At 51.3% G+C, this 19765-nt stretch overlaps 1 protein-coding gene across 1 annotated transcript; it reads left to right on the top strand.

The window, feature by feature from the left end:
- The first annotated feature begins 15447 nt into the window (after positions 1 to 15447).
- On the top strand, positions 15448 to 19541 carry LOC104428809 (phenylcoumaran benzylic ether reductase POP1). Its single transcript, XM_010041748.3, has 5 exons — positions 15448 to 15718; positions 16427 to 16561; positions 18176 to 18413; positions 18847 to 19050; positions 19137 to 19541. The coding sequence occupies exons 1-5, from the start codon at positions 15518 to 15520 to the stop codon at positions 19301 to 19303; spliced, it is 945 nt and encodes a 314-aa protein (XP_010040050.1). The 5' UTR covers positions 15448 to 15517; the 3' UTR covers positions 19304 to 19541.
- Positions 19542 to 19765: the final 224 nt, after the last annotated feature.

Genomic DNA, 19765 nt, shown 5'->3' with positions numbered 1-19765 from the left:
GGCCTAGGCCTGGGCCTGGGCCTAGGCCTGGGCCTGGGCCTGGCCTAGGCCCTGGGCCTAGGCCTGCCTAGGCCTAGGCCTAGGCCTGGCCTAGGCCTAGGCCCTGGGCCTGGGCCTGGCCTGGGCCCTGGGCCTGGGCCTGGGCCTAGGCCTGGGCCTGGGCCTGGGCCTAAACCTGGGCCTGGGCCTGGGCCTGGGCCTGGGCCTGGGCCTGGGCCTGGCCTGGGCCTGGGCCTGGGCCTGGGCCTGGGCCTGGGCCTGGGCCTGGGCCTGGGCCTGGGCCCTGGGCCTGGGCCTGGGCCTGGGCCTGGGCCTGGCCTAGGCCTGGGCCTGGGCCTGGGCCTGGGCCTGGGCCTGGGCCCTGGGCCTGGCCTGGGCCTGGGCCTGGGCCTGGGCCTGGGCCTGGGCCTGGGCCTGGCCTGGGCCTGGGCCTGGCCTGGGCCTGGGCCTGGGCCTGGGCCTAGGCCTGGGCCCTGGGCCTGGGCCTGGGCCCTGGGCCTGGGCCTGGCCTGGGCCTGGGCCTGGGCCTGGGCCTGGGCCTGGGCCTAGGCCTAGGCCTGGGCCCTGGGCCTGGGCCCTGGGCCTGGGCCTGGGCCCTGGGCCTGGGCCTGGGCCTGGGCCTGGCCTAGGCCTGGGCCTGGGCCTGGGCCTGGGCCTAGGCCTGGCCTGGGCCTGGGCCTAGGCCTGGGCCTGGGCCTGGGCCTGGGCCTGGGCCTGGGCCTGGGCCTGGGCCTGGGCCTGGGCCTGGGCCTGGGCCCTGGGCCTGGCCTGGGCCCTGGCCTGGGCCTGGGCCTGGGCCTGGGCCTAGGCCTAGGCCCTGGGCCTGGGCCTAGGCCTGGCCTAGGCCTAGGCCTAGGCCCTGGGCCTAGGCCTGAGCCTGGGCCTGGGCCTGGGCCTGGGCCTAGGCCTGGGCCTGGGCCTGGGCCTGGGCCTGGGCCTGGGCCTGGCCTAGGCCTGGGCCTGGGCCTGGGCCTGGGCCTGGGCCTAGGCCTGGGCCTGGGCCTGGGCCTGGGCCTGGGCCTGGGCCTGGGCCTGGGCCTGGGCCTGGGCCTGGGCCTGGGCCTAGGCCTGGGCCTGGGCCTGGGCCTGGGCCTAGGCCTGGGCCTGGGCCTGGGCCTGGGCCTGGGCCTGGGCCTGGGCCTGGCCTGGGCCTGGGCCTGGGCCTGGGCCTGGGCCTGGGCCTGGGCCTGGGCCTGGGCCTGGGCCTGGGCCTGGGCCTGGCCTGGCCTGGGCCTGGGCCTGGCCTGGGCCTGGGCCTGGGCCTGGGCCTGGGCCCTGGGCCTGGGCCTGGGCCTGGGCCTGGGCCTGGGCCTGGGCCTGGGCCTGGGCCTGGGCCCTGGGCCTGGGCCCTGGGCCTGGGCCTGGGCCTGGGCCTGGGCCTGGGCCTGGGCCTGGGCCTAGGCCTAGGCCTGGGCCTGGGCCTGGGCCTGGGCCTGGGCCTAGGCCTGGGCCTAGGCCCTGGGCCTGGCCTGGGCCCCTGGGCCTGGGCCTGGGCCTGGGCCTGGGCCCTGGGCCTGGGCCTGGGCCTGGCCTGGGCCTGGGCCTGGGCCTGGGCCTGGGCCTGGGCCTGGGCCTGGGCCTGGGCCTGGGCCTGGGCCTGGGCCTGGCCTGGGCCTAGGCCCTGGGGCCTAGGCCTAGGCCTGGGCCTGGGCCTGGGCCTGGCCTGGGCCTGGGCCTGGGCCCTGGGCCTGGGCCTGGGCCTGGGCCTGGGCCTGGGCCTGGGCCTGGGCCTGGGCCTGGGCCTGGGCCTGGGCCTGGGCCTGGGCCTGGGCCTGGGCCTGGGCCTGGGCCTGGGCCTGGGCCTGGGCCTGGGCCTGGGCCCTGGGCCTGGGCCTGGGCCTGGGCCTGGGCCCTGGGCCTGGGCCTGGGCCTGGGCCTGGGCCTGGGCCTGGGCCCTGGGCCTGGGCCTGGGCCCTGGGCCTGGGCCTGGGCCTGGGCCTGGGCCTGGGCCTGGGCCTGGGCCTGGGCCTGGGCCTGGGCCTGGGCCTGGGCCTGGGCCTGGGCCCTGGGCCTGGGCCTGGGCCTGGGCCTGGGCCTGGGCCTGGGCCTGGGCCTGGGCCTGGGCCTGGGCCTGGGCCTGGGCCTGGGCCCTGGGCCTGGGCCCTGGGCCTGGGCCTGGGCCCTGGGCCTGGGCCTGGGCCTGGGCCTGGGCCTGGGCCTAGGCCTGGGCCTAGGCCTGGGCCTGGGCCTGGGCCTAGGCCTGGGCCTGGGCCTGGCCTGGGCCTGGGCCTGGGCCTGGGCCTGGGCCTGGGCCTAGGCCTGGGCCTGGGCCTGGGCCTAGGCCTGGCCTGGGCCTGGGCCTGGGCCTGGGCCTGGGCCTGGCCCTGGGCCTGGGCCTGGGCCTGGGCCCTGGGCCTAGGCCTGGGCCTGGGCCTAGGCCTGGGCCTGGGCCTGGGCCTGGGCCTGGGCCTGGGCCTGGGCCCTGGGCCTGGGCCTGGGCCTGGGCCTGGCCTAGGCCTGGGCCTAGGCCTGGGCCTGGGCCTGGCCCTGGCCTGGGCCTGGGCCTGGGCCTGGGCCTGGGCCTGGGCCTGGGCCTGGGCCTGGCCTGGGCCTGGGCCTGGGCCTGGGCCTGGGCCTGGGCCTAGGCCTGGGCCTGGGCCTGGGCCCTGGGCCCTGGGCCTGGGCCTGGGCCTGGGCCTGGGCCTGGGCCTGCCTGGGCCTGGGCCTGGGCCTGGGCCTGGGCCTGGGCCTAGGCCTGGGCCTGGGCCTGGGCCTGGGCCTGGGCCTGGGCCTGGGCCTGGCCTGGGCCTGGGCCTAGGCCTGGGCCTGGGCCTGGGCCTGGGCCTGGGCCTGGGCCTGGGCCTGGCCTGGGCCTGGGCCTGGGCCTGGCCTGGCCTGGGCCTGGGCCTGGGCCTGGGCCTGGGCCTGGGCCTGGGCCTGGGCCTGGGCCTGGGCCTGGGCCTGGCCTGGCCTGGCCTGGGCCTGGGCCTGGGCCTGGGCCTGGGCCTGGGCCTGGGCCTGGGCCTGGGCCTGGGCCTGGGCCTGGGCCTGGGCCTGGGCCTGGGCCTGGGCCTGGGCCTGGGCCTGGGCCCTGGCCTGGGCCTAGGCCCTAGGCCTAGGCCTGGGCCTGGGCCTGGGCCTGGCCTGGGCCTGGGCCTGGGCCTGGGCCTAGGCCCTGGGCCTAGGCCTAGGCCTAGGCCTGGGCCTGGGCCTGGGCCTGGGCCTGGGCCTGGGCCTGGGCCTGGGCCTGGGCCTGGGCCTGGGCCTGGGCCTGGGCCTGGGCCTGGGCCTGGCCTGGGCCTGGGCCTGGGCCTGGGCCCTGGGCCTGGGCCTGGGCCTGGGCCTGGCCCTGGGCCTGGGCCTGGGCCTGGGCCTGGGCCTGGCCTGGGCCTGGGCCTGGGCCTGGGCCTGGGCCTAGGCCTGGGCCTGGGCCTGGGCCTGGGCCTGGGCCTGGGCCTGGGCCTGGGCCTGGGCCTGGGCCCTGGGCCTGGGCCTGGGCCTGGCCTGGGCCTGGGCCTGGGCCTGGCCTGGGCCTGGGCCTGGGCCTGGGCCTAGGCCTAGGCCTGGGCCTGGGCCTGGGCCTGGGCCCTGGGCCCTGGGCCTAGGCCCTAGGCCTAGGCCTAGGCCTGGCCTGGGCCTGGCCTGGGCCTAGGCCTAGGCCTAGGCCTGGGCCTGGGCCTGGCCCTGGGCCTGGGCCTGGGCCTGGGCCCTGGGCCCCTGGGCCTGGGCCTGGGCCTGGGCCTGGGCCTGGGCCTGGGCCTGGGCCTGGGCCCTGGGCCTGGGCCTGGGCCTGGCCTGGGCCTGGGCCTGGGCCTGGGCCTAGGCCTAGGGCCTGGGCCTGGGCCTAGGCCTAGGCCTGGGCCTGGCCTGGCCTGGGCCTGGGCCTGGGCCTGGGCCTGGAGGCCTGGGCCTGGGCCTAGGCCTGGGCCTGGGCCTGGGCCTGGGCCTGGGCCTGGGCCTGGGCCTGGGCCTGGGCCTGGGCCTGGGCCTGGGCCTGGGCCTGGGCCTGGGCCTGGGCCTGGGCCCTGGGCCTAGGCCTGGGCCTGGGCCTGGGCCTGGGCCTGGGCCTGGGCCTGGGCCTAGGCCTGGGCCTAGGCCTAGGCCTAGGCCTAGGCCTGGGCCTGGCCTGGCCTAGGCCTGGGCCTGGGCCTGGGCCTGGGCCTGGGCCTGGGCCTGGGCCTGGGCCTGGGCCTAGGCCTGGGCCCTGGGCCTGGCCTGGGCCTGGGCCTGGGCCTAGGCCTGGGCCTGGGCCTAGGCCTGGGCCTGGCCTAGGCCCCTGGGCCTGGGCCTGGGCCTGGGCCTGGGCCTGGGCCCTGGGCCTGGGCCTAGGCCTGGGCCTAGGCCTGGGCCTGGGCCTGGGCCTGAGCCTAGGCCTGGGCCTGGGCCTGGGCCTGGGCCTGGGCCCTGGGCCTGGGCCTGGGCCTGGGCCTGGGCCTGGGCCTGGGCCTGGGCCTGGCCTGGGCCTGGCCTGGCCTAGGCCTGGGCCTGGGCCTGGGCCTGGGCCTGGGCCTGGGCCCTGGGCCTGGGCCTGGGCCTGGGCCTGGGCCTGGGCCTGGGCCTGGGCCTGGGCCTGGGCCTGGGCCTGGGCCTGGGCCTGGGCCTGGGCCTGGGCCTGGGCCTGGGCCTGGGCCTGGGCCTGGGCCTGGGCCCTGGGCCTGGGCCTGGGCCTGGGCCTGGGCCCTGGGCCTGGGCCTGGGCCTGGGCCTGGGCCCTGGGCCTAGGGCCTGGGCCTGGGCCCTGGGGCCTGGGCCTGGGCCTGGGCCTGGGCCTGGGCCTGGGCCTGGGCCTGGGCCTGGGCCTGGGCCTGGCCCTGGGCCTGGGCCCTGGGCCTGGGCCTGGGCCTAGGCCTGGGCCTGGGCCTGAGGCCTGGGCCTGGCCCCTGGCCTGGGCCTGGGCCTGGCCTGGGCCTGGGCCTGGGCCTGGCCTGGGCCTGGGCCTGGGCCTGGGCCTGGGCCTGGGCCTGGGCCTGGGCCTGGCCCTGGGCCTGGGCCTGGGCCTGGGCCTGGGCCTGGGCCTGGCCTGGGCCTGGGCCTGGGCCTGGGCCCTGGGCCTGGCCTGGGCCTGGCCTGGGCCTGGGCCTGGCCTGGGCCTGGGCCTGGGCCTGGGCCTGGGCCTGGGCCTGGGCCTGGGCCTGGCCTGGGCCTGGGCCTGGGCCTGGCCTGGGCCCCTGGGCCTGGGCCTGGGCCTGGGCCTGGGCCTGGGCCTGGGCCTGGGCCTGGGCCTGGGCCTGGGCCCTGGGCCTGGGCCCCTGGGCCTGGGCCTGGGCCTAGGCCTGGGCCTGGGCCTGGGCCTGGGCCTGGGCCTGGGCCTGGCCTGGGCCTGGGCCCTGGGCCTGGGCCTGGGCCTGGGCCTGGGCCTGGGCCTGGGCCTGGGCCTGGGCCTGGGCCTGGCCTGGGCCCTGGGCCTGGCCTGGCCTGGGCCTGGGCCTGGGCCTGGGCCTGGCCTGGGCCCTGGGCCTGGGCCTGGGCCTGGGCCTGGGCCTGGGCCTGGGCCTGGGCCTGGGCCTGGGCCTGGGCCTGGGCCTAGGCCTGGGCCTGGGCCTAGGCCTGGGCCTGGGCCTGGGCCTGGGCCTGGGCCTGGGCCTGGGCCTGGGCCTAGGCCCTGGCCTGGGCCTGGGCCTGGGCCTGGCCTGCCTGGGCCTGGGCCTGGGCCTGGGCCTGGGCCTGGCCTGGGCCTGGGCCTGGGCCTGGGCCTGGGCCCTGGGCCCTGGGCCTGGGCCTGGGCCTGGGCCTGGGCCTGGCCTGGGCCTGGGCCTGGGCCTGGGCCTGGGCCTGGGCCTGGGCCTGGCCTGGGCCTGGGCCTGGGCCTGGGCCTGGGCCTGGGCCTGGGCCTAGGCCTGGCCTGGCCTGGGCCCTGGGCCTGGGCCTGGCCTAGGCCTGGGCCTGGGCCCTGGGCCTGGGCCTGGCCTGGCCTGGCCTGGGCCTAGGCCCTCGGCCTAGGCCTAAACCTAAACCCTAAACCCCTAACCCTAAACCCTAAACCCTAAACCCTAAACCCTAAACCCTAAACCCTAAACCCTCAACCCTAAACCCTCAACCCTCAACCCTCAACCCTCAACCCTCAACAACCTCAACCCTAAACCTAAACCCTAAACCCTAAACCCTCCCTAAACCCTCAACCTCAACCCTAAACCCTAAACCCTAAACCCTCAACCTCAACCCTCAACCCTAAACCCTAAACCCTCAACCCTCAACCCTAAACCCTAAACCCTCAACCCTCAACCCTAAACCCTAAACCCTCAACCCTAAACCCTAAACCCTAAACCCTAAACCCTCAACCCTCAACCCTAAACCCTCAACCCTAAACCCTAAACCCTCAACCCTCAACCCTAAACCCTAAACCCTCAACCCTCAACCCTCAACCCTAAACCCTAAACCCTAAACCCTCAACCCTCAACCCTAAACCCTAAACCCTAAACCCTAAACCCTAAACCCTAAACCCTAAACCCTAAACCCTCAACCCTCAACCCTAAACCCTAAACCCTAAACCCTCAACCCTCAACCTTAAACCCTAGACCCTAAACCCTTAACCCTAAACCCTTAACCCTAAACCCTTAACCCTAAACCCTAAACCCTTAACCCTAAACCCTAAACCCTTAACCCTAAACCCTAAACCCTAAAACCCTAAACCCTAGACAAAAATTTGTCGGAGAAAATTCCTTTTGCTCCATAGAATATTTATTTTCGATATTTTGCCTAAGAAACTCAAACGGTTAGAAATCTGCTGGGAAAAATGAGTTCCAAAAGCTTCATTTATGTACAATTTATCATTATGGAGATCACATAATACTTAAAGTCCAGTGAAATGACAAAACAAAGATTTGTCGGAGAAAATTGCTTTTTGCTCAATAGAAACTTCATTTTCGATATTATTGCAAAAAAAAACTCTGACAATTAGAAATCAAAAAATGGGTTCCGAAAAGCTTTATTTCCATAGGATTTATCATTTTGGAGATCACGGAACCCTTAAAGTCCGGTGAAATCACAAAACGAAGACTTGTCAGAGAAAATTCTCGTTTGCTCCATAGAAATATCTTTTTCGATAATTTGCCTAAAAAACTCGGACAGTATGAAATTTGCTAGGGAAAATGAGTTCTAAAAAGTTTTATTTCCGTAGGATTGAGCATTCTGGAGATCACAAGACCCTTAAAGTCAGGTGAAATTAGAGAACGAAGATCTGTTAAAGAAAATTCCTTTTCAATATTTGGCCTAAAATACTCCAACGGTTTGAAATCTGCTAGCAAAAATGGGTTCCAAAAACTTTATTTCCTACCGATTTATCATTTTGGAGATCATGAGACCCTTAAAGTCAGGTGAAATTAGAGAACGAAGATTTGTCAGAGAAAATTCCCTTTCTCTCCATAGAAAATTCATTTTCGATATTTGGCCTAAGAAACTCCAACGGTTGGAAATCTGCTGGTAAAAATGGGTTCTAAAACCTTTATTTCCTAGCAATTTATCATTTTGGAGATCACAAGACCCTTAAAGTCAGGTGAATTAAGAGAACAAATATTTGTCAAAGAAAATTCCCTTTTGCTCCACATAAATTCCTTTTCGATATTTTGCCTAAAAAACTCCGACGGTTGGAAATCTACTGGGAAAAATGGGTTCCAAAAGCTTTGTTTCCTAGCGATTTGTCATTTTGGAGATCACAAGACCTTGAAAGTCAGGTGAAATCAGAGAACGGAAATTTGTCGAAGAAATTTCCCTTTTGCTCCATAGAATATTCATTTTCAATATTTTGCCTAAAGAACTCCGACAATTAGAAATCTGCTGGGAAAAATGGGTTTCAAAAGCTTCATTTCTATATGATTTTATCATTTTGGAGATCATAGAACCCTTAAAGTTAGGTGAAATGACAGAACGAAGATTTGTTAGAAAAATTGCCTTTTGCTCCATAAAAAATTCATTTTCGATATTTTGCCTAAAGAACTCTAACATTTAGAAATTTGCTAGGGAAAATGGGTTCGAAAAGCTTTATTTCCTACCGATTAATTATTTTGGAGATCACAAGACCCTTAAAGTCAGGTAAAATCAAATAACGAAGATTTGTCCGAGAAAATTCCCTTTCGCTACATAGAAAATTCATTTTTGATATTTTGCCTAAGAAACTCCGATAATTGGAAATCTGCTGTGAAAAATGGGTTCCAAAAGCTTCATTTTTGTATGATTGATCATTTTAGAGATCACAGAAACCTTAAAGTCAGGTGAAATGACAAACAAATATTTGTCAAGAGAAAATTGCCTTTTGCTCCATAGAAAATTCCTTTTTGATATTTTGCCTCAAAAACTCGGACAATTAGAAATTTGTTGGGAAAAATGGGTTCCAAAAGCTTTATTTTCTTCCGATTTATCATTTTGGATATCACAGCACCCTTAACGTCAGGTGAAGTAAGAGAATGAAGATTTGTTAGAGAAATTTGGATATCACAGCACCCTTAAAGTCAGGTGAAATCAGAGAATGAAGATTTGTCAGAGAAAATTGACTTTTGCTCCATAGAAAATTCATTTTCGAATATTTTGCCTAAAAAACTCAGTGTGTTGGGATGATGTTAGAGAGTGAAAGATCATAAGCCAAGAGTTGGTTCAACAATCAGTGGATCTAGTTGCCGTTATCAAAGACAGATTAAAGACTGCTCAAGGCCCCTAGAAAAGCTACGCAGGTAAGCGCTAGAGATCATTGGAATTCCAAGTTGGTGATCCCGTCTTTCTGAAGGTGTCACCAATGAGGGGTACTTCACGTTTCGGTAAGAAGGGAAAGTTGAGTCTGAGGTACGTAGGTCCTTTAGAGATTCCAAAGAGAATCAGGATCCTAGCGTATCATCTTACATTACCGCTGAGGTTGGCACAAGTGCATGACATCTTTCACGTGTCGATATTAAGGAAATATGAGCCTAACCCGACCCACGTGCTCAATTTTAAGGAATTAGACGTAGACGACAAAGTGTCATAGGTGGAAATACCGGTTCAAATTGTGGATCGAAAAGATCGGTTCTGCGTATCAAGACGATTCCATTGGTTAAAATGGTCTGGCAACACCACGGCACTAAAGGAGTAACTTGGGAAAGTGAAAATTCGATGAGACAACTATACCCCCACCTTTTTGTTTAAAGAATTGTGATGGTTTAAATTTCGAGGATGAAATTTTTATAAAATGGGAAGAGTTGTGACATCCTAAATTTCAGGCTCTGTTTTCAATTGAATGAATCGGGCTTTTCATCGACGTGCCTATAGTTCTTTCTCCAAGCTGATCACTCACGAGATGACTAGTCCATCAGGTGAAGTCGTTAAGGGATTTTAACGCAATAGACTTGAGAATTCAACCAAGAATCGACTACTCGACCGTGCTCATCTGCAAAGATCATTACGGCACAGTTAAAAATTGATTAGAAATTAGAGATAGGTTGATTCAACTAAGATATGTGATTAAAGAGTTGGCAATTCCACCAAATTGCAAAATTCTTGTCTATAGGCACTAGACTGATTTTTCTGTCGTTTTTGTACGTTGTTTCCGTAATTGAAATCTCGAGATTTTCATGACAACTGAGAGTCGCCAATATGTTGAAGATGTACAATGTGTGTTGACACCTAAATTTTTTGGGTTAATTTTTGCTAAATAAAATCATAATCACATGGCATATAGTTTAGAAAAAATTTATTTTTGTTATATTTCGTTAAAAATTTTCACATATTTAGGTAATATACACTTGGAGATGCACTTTTGCACAAAAGGGGAATTTTCTTGATGGAATATGCGAAAAATATTTTATCGATATATTTAGGAGTATCGTGCTCAAGCAAAATTAGAAATGAAATATACTCCTAAGATACAATTTTTGGGCTTATAAAAGGGTCACGTACGGTAAATTGTGGGGGGTCCATTCCATCAACAAATTCTGAAAGCAAGATAGGTGAAAATTTGATTTTTTAGAGTAGAATTTCGAAAAGGAGTGTACAGCGTCGAGAAAAAAATCGGCACTATTCATCTTCTTCGCCGGTGAACCCCGCCCGCGCCGGCATTGCGCTCGGTCGTCCTCCGCCTGCGACAACCTGACCCCCGAGTCTCCGACCGCCGAAGCTCCGCCTCTCGCCGAGACCCCCTGCTGTTGGGTTTTCCTCTGTCCTGCCCACTGCCGCAGCTGCAACCCGAGCGCCTCCTGTAGCGGATCTCTCTCCGTCGTCGCGACCCGGTCCCGCCTCGCCCGAGATCCGCAACCCGCTGATCTCGCACCTGCATCCAGTAGCCAAGCCCGCGGTCCTCCTCTGCGCTGACGTCCAGTAGGCTCGATTCGCTGCTCCTACTCCGCTCACGAAGTCACTGAACCGAGATCCATACGCCAGAGCTCCTCGCCATACAGCCCTACAACACCTGCCCCCAGATCCGACGCCGCCCCGTGCCAATCCGTAACACACTGCACCCGGATCCGACGTCATCCCCGTGCCGGCCCGCGTCTTCATCCTCCCCAGAACCCTAGCCAACGAGCTCTCCCTCGCCGAACCTCCGAACCGGCCAAGCTTTTTTTCTTTTTTTTAACAGAAAAAAAGAAAAAAAATTAATTAGGTATTTTTTCTTTACTTTATTAGGCAAGTTTAGGTTTTTTTTTTTGTTTATCATTATCTCTTTATATGTTGTTTTCTTTAGTTGAAATACCCATCTATGCATAATTGGAGATCCTAATATAACACCTGATTCGCAACCGCGCCAGTTTTTTTCTTATTTCATCTATAAGGCTTTAGATGAAATAATTAATCAAGCGGGAGTAAAATTGATATTTTGATCTTTAAGGCTTAAGATCAATTTATCGATTTTATTAGCGAAATATTATCTCTTGATCTGAATGATGTGCGATATTTTTGATGATTTTGAATTAATTGTCTCGTCTTAATTGCCTTGTTTATCTCGAGATATATTTGAGGTAGAATATTGCATGTCTTAGGGTTTACATTTTAGAATATGAATTTTATTTCAAATTTAAGAAAAATAAAAATAAATCAAAATTCAAATAAATCAATTTGGGTTGTTACATTTTAATTTAGGTTGCATGTTTAATTAGTTGGTAATTATTAATTGCGAAAATTAATAAAAACAGCAACAAAAAAAAAAATCATCATGCATATGTCATGTAGAATTAGGACATATTTTGCACCCATTTCATATTAGGGTTAAATCGCACTTAGTTTAATTTTAGATAATATTTTTCTTAATTTATTATAATTCTAGGCATTTTCTTAAATAGATTGCATATCGCACGATTTTCATTAAAAAAGTGAAAACAAAAAAAAAGAAATTGCGTATTAATTAGAAACCATATCTAGGATTATTTTTGTGGATTTTAATTTAACATTGTAGATGCTTTCGTTGCTTTGAGGTAAGTTTTTGCAATTTATTGTTTAGGAGTAAAATAATTCTCTGGTTATTTTACTTGGGTTTCTAATCGATCCACCAAAAATAGATTGGTGGCGACTCCTAATTGAAAATCAATTGCATGTTAAGAACTTGAACCTAAGTCGCGAATTGGTATAGGCTTGGGAGAGCCCGAGTTAAGTCTAGGCTTAACAATCCATTAGCCAAACCCTAGGTGGTTCACCCCCGAAAATTTGGTCGCGACAATGTGGTTCAAAAATAATAGACCATGGGTCAATTGTACTAAAAATTTCTAAAAACTACTCGGTATGCTATGTCACGCTAAAATCGCACCAGATTGAAATTAATCACGAATTTGAATCCGATTACAAAAATTGAAAGTTATGTAATGTCACAATTTATTTTAACAATGTCGACTCATCCTCCAAAGATTGTTTTGCAAACCGAGATTTTTTGGCGGAAATTCATTATAGGGCCATTTTTTACCGGAAAATTCAGGAGACCATTTTTTATCATGTTTTTAGGCTACAAGTTGGTTTTATTGGCAAGGAAAAATGTCAATTTGGCCGAGGGCATCTTAGTTGGATTTATGGGGGCCGAATTGAATTAATTCAAGAGGAAATTGAAGTGGATTTGGGGGAAAATGCTTCAAAATTCGTAACCCCCATGGTCCTCAACCTTTGGACCACTTCCTTGGCTTCCTAAGGAAGCTTGGTGGCTGCAAAATGTGCTAAGAAAGCTAGCCCATCTAGTGGGGTCTTGCCAAGGGGACAAAGGGGTGAGATTGAAGCAAAGTGGCCCCCTCCAAGCTTGTGTTGTCCCCTTTCTCCTTCCTCCAGCCTGCTTTCTCCATTTTCATAGAGCTTTGAAGCTCAAGAGTTGTAGAGAAAGCCAAGCAGCCCCTCCCTAGCCGTCGCATGTCCGTCCCATCGTCGCCAAGCCCGCCGCTTGCTGTCGCGCCCCATCACGTGCTGTCGGCCATCCACCTCCAACCCGCTGTCCTACATGTCAAGCCTGTCCCCTAAGCCTCCTCAAGCCCAGTCGAGCTCCCATCCAACTACCTGAGCTATCTCCATCGCCGTCCAACCATCGTCAATCGTCACCACCGCCCGCTGCAACCGTCCACTAGCCACCTTGGCCGTTCCAACTCAGCCCATCGCCTAGCTCAACCTTTCCAAAAGCCGAGACTTGCAAACCTCCATGGGCTTCGAGGCCTATTTAAGACCGCTTCCGAGCCTCATAGTGTGCTGTCTCCGCTTTGCCATCATTGTGGACTCATTGGATTTTAAAACCAGTGAGTTTACTCATTAAACTCTTCTTATGGAGTTAATTGTGCTTAAGGGTTGATTAGTTTAGGCTAAGTATGGTTTAGGTGGTTAGTTAGAATGGTTTAGCGATTTAATTACTCATTATTGCATGTTAGGTGGTTAGATCGGCTTAATTAACAACTAGATAGGTTGTATTATTTATCCAGATAGATTCGAAAATTTTTCGAGCCCTTTTTGGTATTTTATCAGGCTTTTCTGGCCTAAGTCTCTATTTATGGTATTTAATTGTATTTATTTAATTAATTTTAGTTTTATTTAATTATTTATTAATTTTCGACAATTATACCGGGATAACTGGTGACCGGAATTTTGTATTGATTGCAATGGTATGCTTGGTTTATTTAATTTAATGCTAAATTATGCAAATTGAGTGAGAATTATAATTTTGGGTATTTATTCCAAATTTAGGTAATTTCGGCATTTAATTGGAAAATACCAGACATCGGTTTATATCGCCAAAAATGTGTTTATGGACTATTATAATTAGTGGGAATTTCTAAAAGAAAGATATTGAAATTTTGGCTCAGGCCAATCGTGTATCCAGACACAATTATTTGATTGAGTATTTTCAGTGTGGTTATTTATCAGCTTGAGTGAGCACGATCTATATATATTTATCAACTTGAGCGAGCTATCTATTTATATATATTAGCTTGAGCGACCTATGACCATATATTGCAATTGTTGTGAGTAATGGTGGTATCAGAGGATTGATATATGGTATTGAATTGATAGATAGTATTGTTGGTTTGTAATTAAGCTGATTGACCGGTTTATCGATGGTTCGATTTGAATTGAGTGGATTAGTTGAGATCGTGAACTGTACTAAGTTGCAGGAAGGAACTGTGGCGAGTAAGTCTGCTATCTTGTGTGTGTATAAATAGCTTTTAGGTGTATTTCCTTCCTAGTCGAAGTTTAGGGGGTGAACTTATTGAGACGTCGTCTCACCCCGTCGTGAGCTAACATTTACAGGTCCTTAGATGGCTGTTCCTCCTAAGCGTTTTGGCCAGTCAAAGAAGGTCACCGAACAAATCTCTTAGATTCCCCTCCCTGGGAGCCAAGGAGACTGGGTCTACGAACTCATGAGATCCATTGTCTGGGTTGATGTGGGTCTATCCCAGAGGGTGCCCAATCAATTCAGATCGTGGTATCGTTAAGGGCAAGATGGACCCAGAGAAGGTCCCCTATTGGAATATGAGATTCTTATGTTGGTGCCAGAGATTGCTTTTGGCAAGGGTACGGTTGACCCTCCAAGTGGTTCGGTGGTAGACTCGAGTTCCCCAGAGCTAGAGACCCTTGAGCCTTCGGTTAAGGATTCGAACACTTAGAGGACTAGTAGTTCTTTCATGTTTGGTAGACGTGTGAATATAGACTAACGTTGTATATAACTTAGTTTGCATTGTACATAAAAGTGTGTTGTGATTTTCAAAATTGTGGCCCTACTTTTCTATCCCATCTTCGTCTTGTCTGAAAATTTATTTATTCACTTCCGCAAGTACATTAAAATGAATGGGTCGGCGACGCGTTATGGGATGTCTCAATTTAATCGACCACCAATGGATGGGCACGCGTTCGAGGATCGAGGCGTGACATAGCTTATTACCCATTTTATACCCTTTTTTTTAATATTGAATTGGTATGGATGTCAAAGGTTTAATAACTTTATACTAATCACTCCATATATGGACACTCGTAATGCTGTTTTTTTTTCACATAGAGGTTATGAATTACAAATATAGTAATCTTGTATTGGCCAATTAATTAAAGAAGGGTAATCTTGTGATCAACCCTCCCAAGAAAAAGAATTCATTGAACCTCAAAACAATAGCATGGCGACTATGAAGCTCTATGATATCATGCTACCATATGGATGTAGAGTAGCTCAATGCCCATTTTATACCTTTTTTTTGAAAAAATAAATTGAATTGGTATAGATGTCAAAGGTTTAACAACTTTCTACTAATCACTCCATATGTGGACACTCGTAATGCTGCTTTTTTCTCACATGGAGTTTATGAATTACAAATATAGTAATCTTGTATTGGCCAATTAATTAAAGAAGGGTAATCTTATGATCAACCCTCCCAAGAAGAAGAATTCATTGAACCTCGAAACAATAGCATGGCGGCTATGAAGCTCTATGATATCATGCTACCATATGGATGTAGAGTAGCTCATTGCCCATTTTATAAATTTTAAAAAAAATGAGTTGGTATAGATGTCAAAGGTTTAATAACTTTCTACTAATCAATCCATATATGGACACTCGTAATGCTGCTTTTTTCTCACCTAGATGATATGAATTACAAATATAGTAAGCTTGTATTGGCCAGTTAATTAAAGAAGGGTAATCTTGTGATCAACCCTTTCAAGAGAAAGAAGTCATTGAACCTCGAAAAAATAGCATGGCAGCTATGAAGCTCTATGATATCATGCTACCATATGGATGTAGAGTAGTAGCTCATTGCCCATTTTATACCCCTTTTTTTTCATATGATAAAAGTCAACGTAAAAAAGTAGTTTCGGCTAGTTCCTCATCAATTACGATTACTTAAATTTATAGCACCATCAAAATTAAATTTTCTTGTTTTTTTGCTAAGTTAACTATTTTATTTCTCAAGAATTTAAATAATCACTAAAATGAAACGAAATTGTTATCTTCCGTCTATTTTCCCACTTTCCATGTACCCTTTTTCTAGTAAAGGATTACCTCAATAAGAAAAATTATTTCAATGATAAGACGATTACACCCTTCTAGAATCATCCAATGACACTACGTCCCGTGATGAAGATAAATAAGAACCCCCGCCTTCTCTCTCTCTCTCCAGTTACAGCAAAGTCACGTCAGAGACCGATCAAGTTCGCCGGAAAACACCACGCGCGCTATGAAAAGACCCTCCAAGATGGCAGAGATGAGCAGAGTCTTGGTGATTGGAGGCGCCGGATACATCGGAAAGTTCATTGTGAAAGCGTGTGCTAAGTCCGGTCACCCTACCTTTGTTCTCGAGACGGAGTCCACTCTCTCCAACCCCGCCAACGCCGAAATCATCAAAGGTTTCAAGAGCTTAGGCGTGAACCTAGTCCATGTGAGTAGTTATTCCCGTGTGATTCCGTTCGTTTCCCACATTCGGTGCTGCTTCGAGGAATTGAAGCATCCCTTGCCATTTGATCTTGCTCGGAATTCCGAGAAATGTCTTTAATCAGTAGTATCGGAGTCAATTTTCATCTTAATCTTTCATAAGATCAAGTTGATGGAGTCACGTTACAATTCAGCGTGCTTTTTCTCCTTTCTGATATTTCGGCCTCGTAAGTTGGCGAAACCAGAAACAATCTCCCTCTCATTTTTCACACTAATTGACGAATCTCCTCCGCTTCGCATGCTGAAACGAACGAGTACATTTTTAGACAAATCTTGTGAAAATTTCCATTTTTAGACAAGTCATATGAAAATTTCCATATGTTTGGTACTGTGTAGATGAATTTTTATACAGAAGTACATGTCGCTGATCTGTAATTCAGATGTCATTGCAAATACCTTGTCGTAACCTTTCAAAAGATTGGTAGGTAATGCATGGACAAGAATTCTGTGGATAGCGGCTTTTTTAAAATATATATATATATATAAAAATTTCTCACAACAGTTTTTCTCGTCTGGTGAAGGTATTGAAGTCTTATCTGCATCAGATTTCGTATTTCTCCTTTTTCATAGTCTTCCTACTGGCCAAAATTGGATCGGTTGATGATTGCTGACTTTATTGATTGTTTGTCCATGCTCTTGGTTATTTGACTCTCAGGGAGACATATACGATCAAAAAAGTCTGTTGAGTGCGATTAAGCAAGTTGATGTGGTAATATCTACTGTGGGGCAAGCACAGCTAGAAGACCAAGACAGGATTGTTGCAGCCATCAAAGCAGCCGGGAATATCAAGGTTGTGCCATGTCTAGTAATTTCATTTCGAGTTATTATTGTTTGTTTAGCATTTGATTGACGATATAGGTTGGTGTTAATTGTTAGCTTAAGTCTTTTCTTCTAGTATGAGTGCATCACGTTCTTGTTGTGGGCTCTACTTTAATGAAATGGGATGGATTCACTTTTTATTTGTAGACTTCACTTCTTTCCTATTTAAATGGTCATGACTTTGTGTAGAAGTCGTCGGTGAAATTTGAGGCTAACTATTTCAAATTCAAGTACCGGACAATGCCGGCTTCACTGTGGTTATGTTTTTTCCTCTAGGTCATCGAAAAAGTCAAAAGGTTCTACAAACTCAATATGGATTACAGTCATGTACCCTGCTCTTTGATCGATAATGAAAAACATGAACTACTTAATCCTTCAAATGGTCTTTTTCGGTAGAATTATTATTGTAGCAAATAAGTTTTCAGAACCCAGCTAGTGGATAGTTTAGTACTTGTTGCTTTGGGGGGTTGACGGTTAGAACTTACCTGATATTTTACTACTTGTGAAAAGTGTCCAAGCAAGCAGCATCTTTGCATATTTTATACTTGACAGAGTTATCTGGCTATCGCCCTAACAATTAAATCTTCAGTTTTCTTTTCTTCAAATTTTCTAATAGCACTTGATACGTATGGTAATGTTTATGTTATCGGGAATAATTTTTGTTCAGAAACGATTTTTCTTATTTCTGTTCTCTGGACATGTTTCTAAGCATTTAAAGACATTTGGTAACTGCACAAATTTTTTTGTTTCCGAAACAAAAATGCATTTGGTACGATCCCAAATGCATTTTTGTGTGAATGGAATTTCTTTTAATTTATTAATAATTTTATTACATTTTTCTTTTCTTTTTTCTTTTCTTCTCCTTCCTCTAGTCGATCGCCAACCTTGGCCATGGTTGGCCGGTGACTGGCAAGGCTCAACCTCACTCAGCCACCACGAGGTCGGCCTCGCCCATCCAAGCGATGCCCACCTCGTGGTGGTCGGGCAAGGTCAAGGGGGGCCTCGTTGGCAATCAATGAGCTTGGGGCGACCTCATCAAGGGCTGGCGAGGGTTTGGCAAGGTTGCTAGGCCTCATTTGGCCGGTCGCTAGCCATTGCCGAGGCCGGTGACCAGAAAAGAAAAAATGCTTGTTTCTTAACTTGTTCTCATAAACAAAAAAGACATAAACAAAAAAACAATTATTATTTATTTCTTGGTTTGGTTTTAAATTTGTTCCTAGTAATAAAAAATTACCAAATGCGTTTTTGTTCTATTTCTGTGTCGGGGAACCAAAAAAAAACCAAAAAGAAAGTTTCCCGGAGTGTTACCAAACAACACCTTAATGCTAGTCTTGATTCACTTGCAATAATTTTTACTCTGTTATAGTCACATATTGAAAAAAAAAAATTGAAATATAGTCTCATATAAGTTTGTTTTTATTGTTGCTCTATTATAGTCACATATTGAAGAAAAAAGTGAAATTCAGTCTCATATAAGTTTGGTTTCTCTTTTTGCCATAACTCATGTAAATTTGTTGGATGAGGGGAATGCACTCTAGTTTTTTGTTGATAAATGTCTCTTCTGAATCAATTATTTTCTATTTAGAGATTCTTGCCTTCAGAGTTTGGAGATGATGTGGATCGTAACGATGCTGTGGAGCCAGCAAAAATTGGATATGCTATCAAGGCCAAGATTCGCCGCCTTGTTGAGGCTGAGGGAATCCCTTATACATTTGTGGCTTCTAACTCTTTTGGAGGTTTCCACCTTCGGACATTGGCACAGCCCGGGGCTACAGCTCCCCCTAGAGATAAAGTTGTCATCTTCGGGGATGGAAATAAAAAAAGTAAGAAGCAGTTCGTTGAAATGCGTATTCTAATTAGTTAAGTTTTTTTTTGTACATTAACAATGAATTAATTACAGTAGTGATCAGAGTGAGAGGCGATTCTTGAAGCTTGATAATTTTTGGGTAACGTCCTTGTCTGGAGATAATGGGACTCTTACATCCATTAGTCTTCAATTTTAGAGACTAATATGTGATATGATTCTGTTGTGGTTTATCTTGGCATAATACCACCTAGCGGGCAGATCACAAAGGTTTTCTTTATGTATTTGTTTGGGAAAAGAACATATGAATGCATTTGTCTGCATGTTGTCTAATGAATCTGTTTGATAAGATAATTCTTCTTCAATGTGAGCCAAAAGTAACCCTAGGAAGATCGATGGCTCTGTGATTTATTTATTAGATAAATTGTAAAACTCTCCCCGTCAATATGCAGCGGTGTTTAACAAGGAGGATGACATCGGCACCTATACCATCAAAGCTGTGGATGATCCAAGGACCTTAAACAAAATTTTGTTTATCAAACCTCCTGCCAACATCTACTCGATGAATGAGCTCGTGTCTTTGTGGGAGAGAAAGATCGGCAAGACCCTAGAGAGGGTGTATGTTCCAGAGGAGCAGGTTCTGAAGAAGATTCAAGGTTAGGGATGCATTTCTATTGGATTTAAGTGCCTGAAATCCTCTCTGTTCTCTCTAACATTTAAAGCTTGTCCGATCATATTGCAGAGGCTGTGGTTCCGCACAGCGTGATATTGTCATTATACCATTCTATCTTCGTGAAAGGAGACCAAACGAACTTCGAGATTGAGCCATCGTTCGGAGTGGAAGCTTCAAAGCTCTACCCCGATGTCAAATACATGACTGTGGATCAATGCCTCGATCAATATGTTTGATTATCGAAACCAAACATGCTTATCAATTTCTCACATCACCGTGCAATAATAAATAATATAGGATGCTGCTTCTTAGGATCCTAGTGTGAAATGTCACTTCTATTGATCATCACATGGCATGTACAACCCCCAAGTCTGAGGACACACTATCAAGTATGAATGTTCAATGTGGTGCATCTCTGCAGTGCTTGGAGAAGTTGCTTCTGTTTTGGAGTTTGATATGGGTTTTGTTGACACATAAATTTTGGCGATCCGGTCATTTATTTATTGTATAAAAAATTAGGGGGTAATTTTATCCCTGAAAAAAATAATTAATTGCATAGAGTATAATTTTAGGTACATTTATTTTGGCATTTATTGGACCGGTGATGGATGGGTTCAAATTAGTGGTTCTGAGCTTCAATTTGGCAGGCTCGACTAAGCCCGCGAAGCAAATAAATTGGCCCGAGCCCGTTTCCTTTT

This window comes from Eucalyptus grandis, chromosome 8, assembly GCF_016545825.1.
Source record: "Eucalyptus grandis isolate ANBG69807.140 chromosome 8, ASM1654582v1, whole genome shotgun sequence".
NCBI lineage: Eukaryota > Viridiplantae > Streptophyta > Magnoliopsida > Myrtales > Myrtaceae > Eucalyptus > Eucalyptus grandis.
The sequence above is the reverse complement of the archived record's forward strand: the minus strand, read 5'-3'. Positions and strand labels throughout refer to the sequence as shown.

Bases quoted from the DNA above. Each gene is read 5' to 3' on its own strand.
- LOC104428809 (XM_010041748.3), top strand. From the start codon at position 15,518: ATGAAAAGACCCTCCAAGATGGCAGAGATGAGCAGAGTCTTGGTGATT. The intron at 15,719-16,426 runs GTGAGTAGTTAT...TTTGACTCTCAG, and splicing joins TAGGCGTGAACCTAGTCCAT to GGAGACATATACGATCAAAA. The intron at 19,051-19,136 runs GTTAGGGATGCA...ATCATATTGCAG, and splicing joins GGTTCTGAAGAAGATTCAAG to AGGCTGTGGTTCCGCACAGC.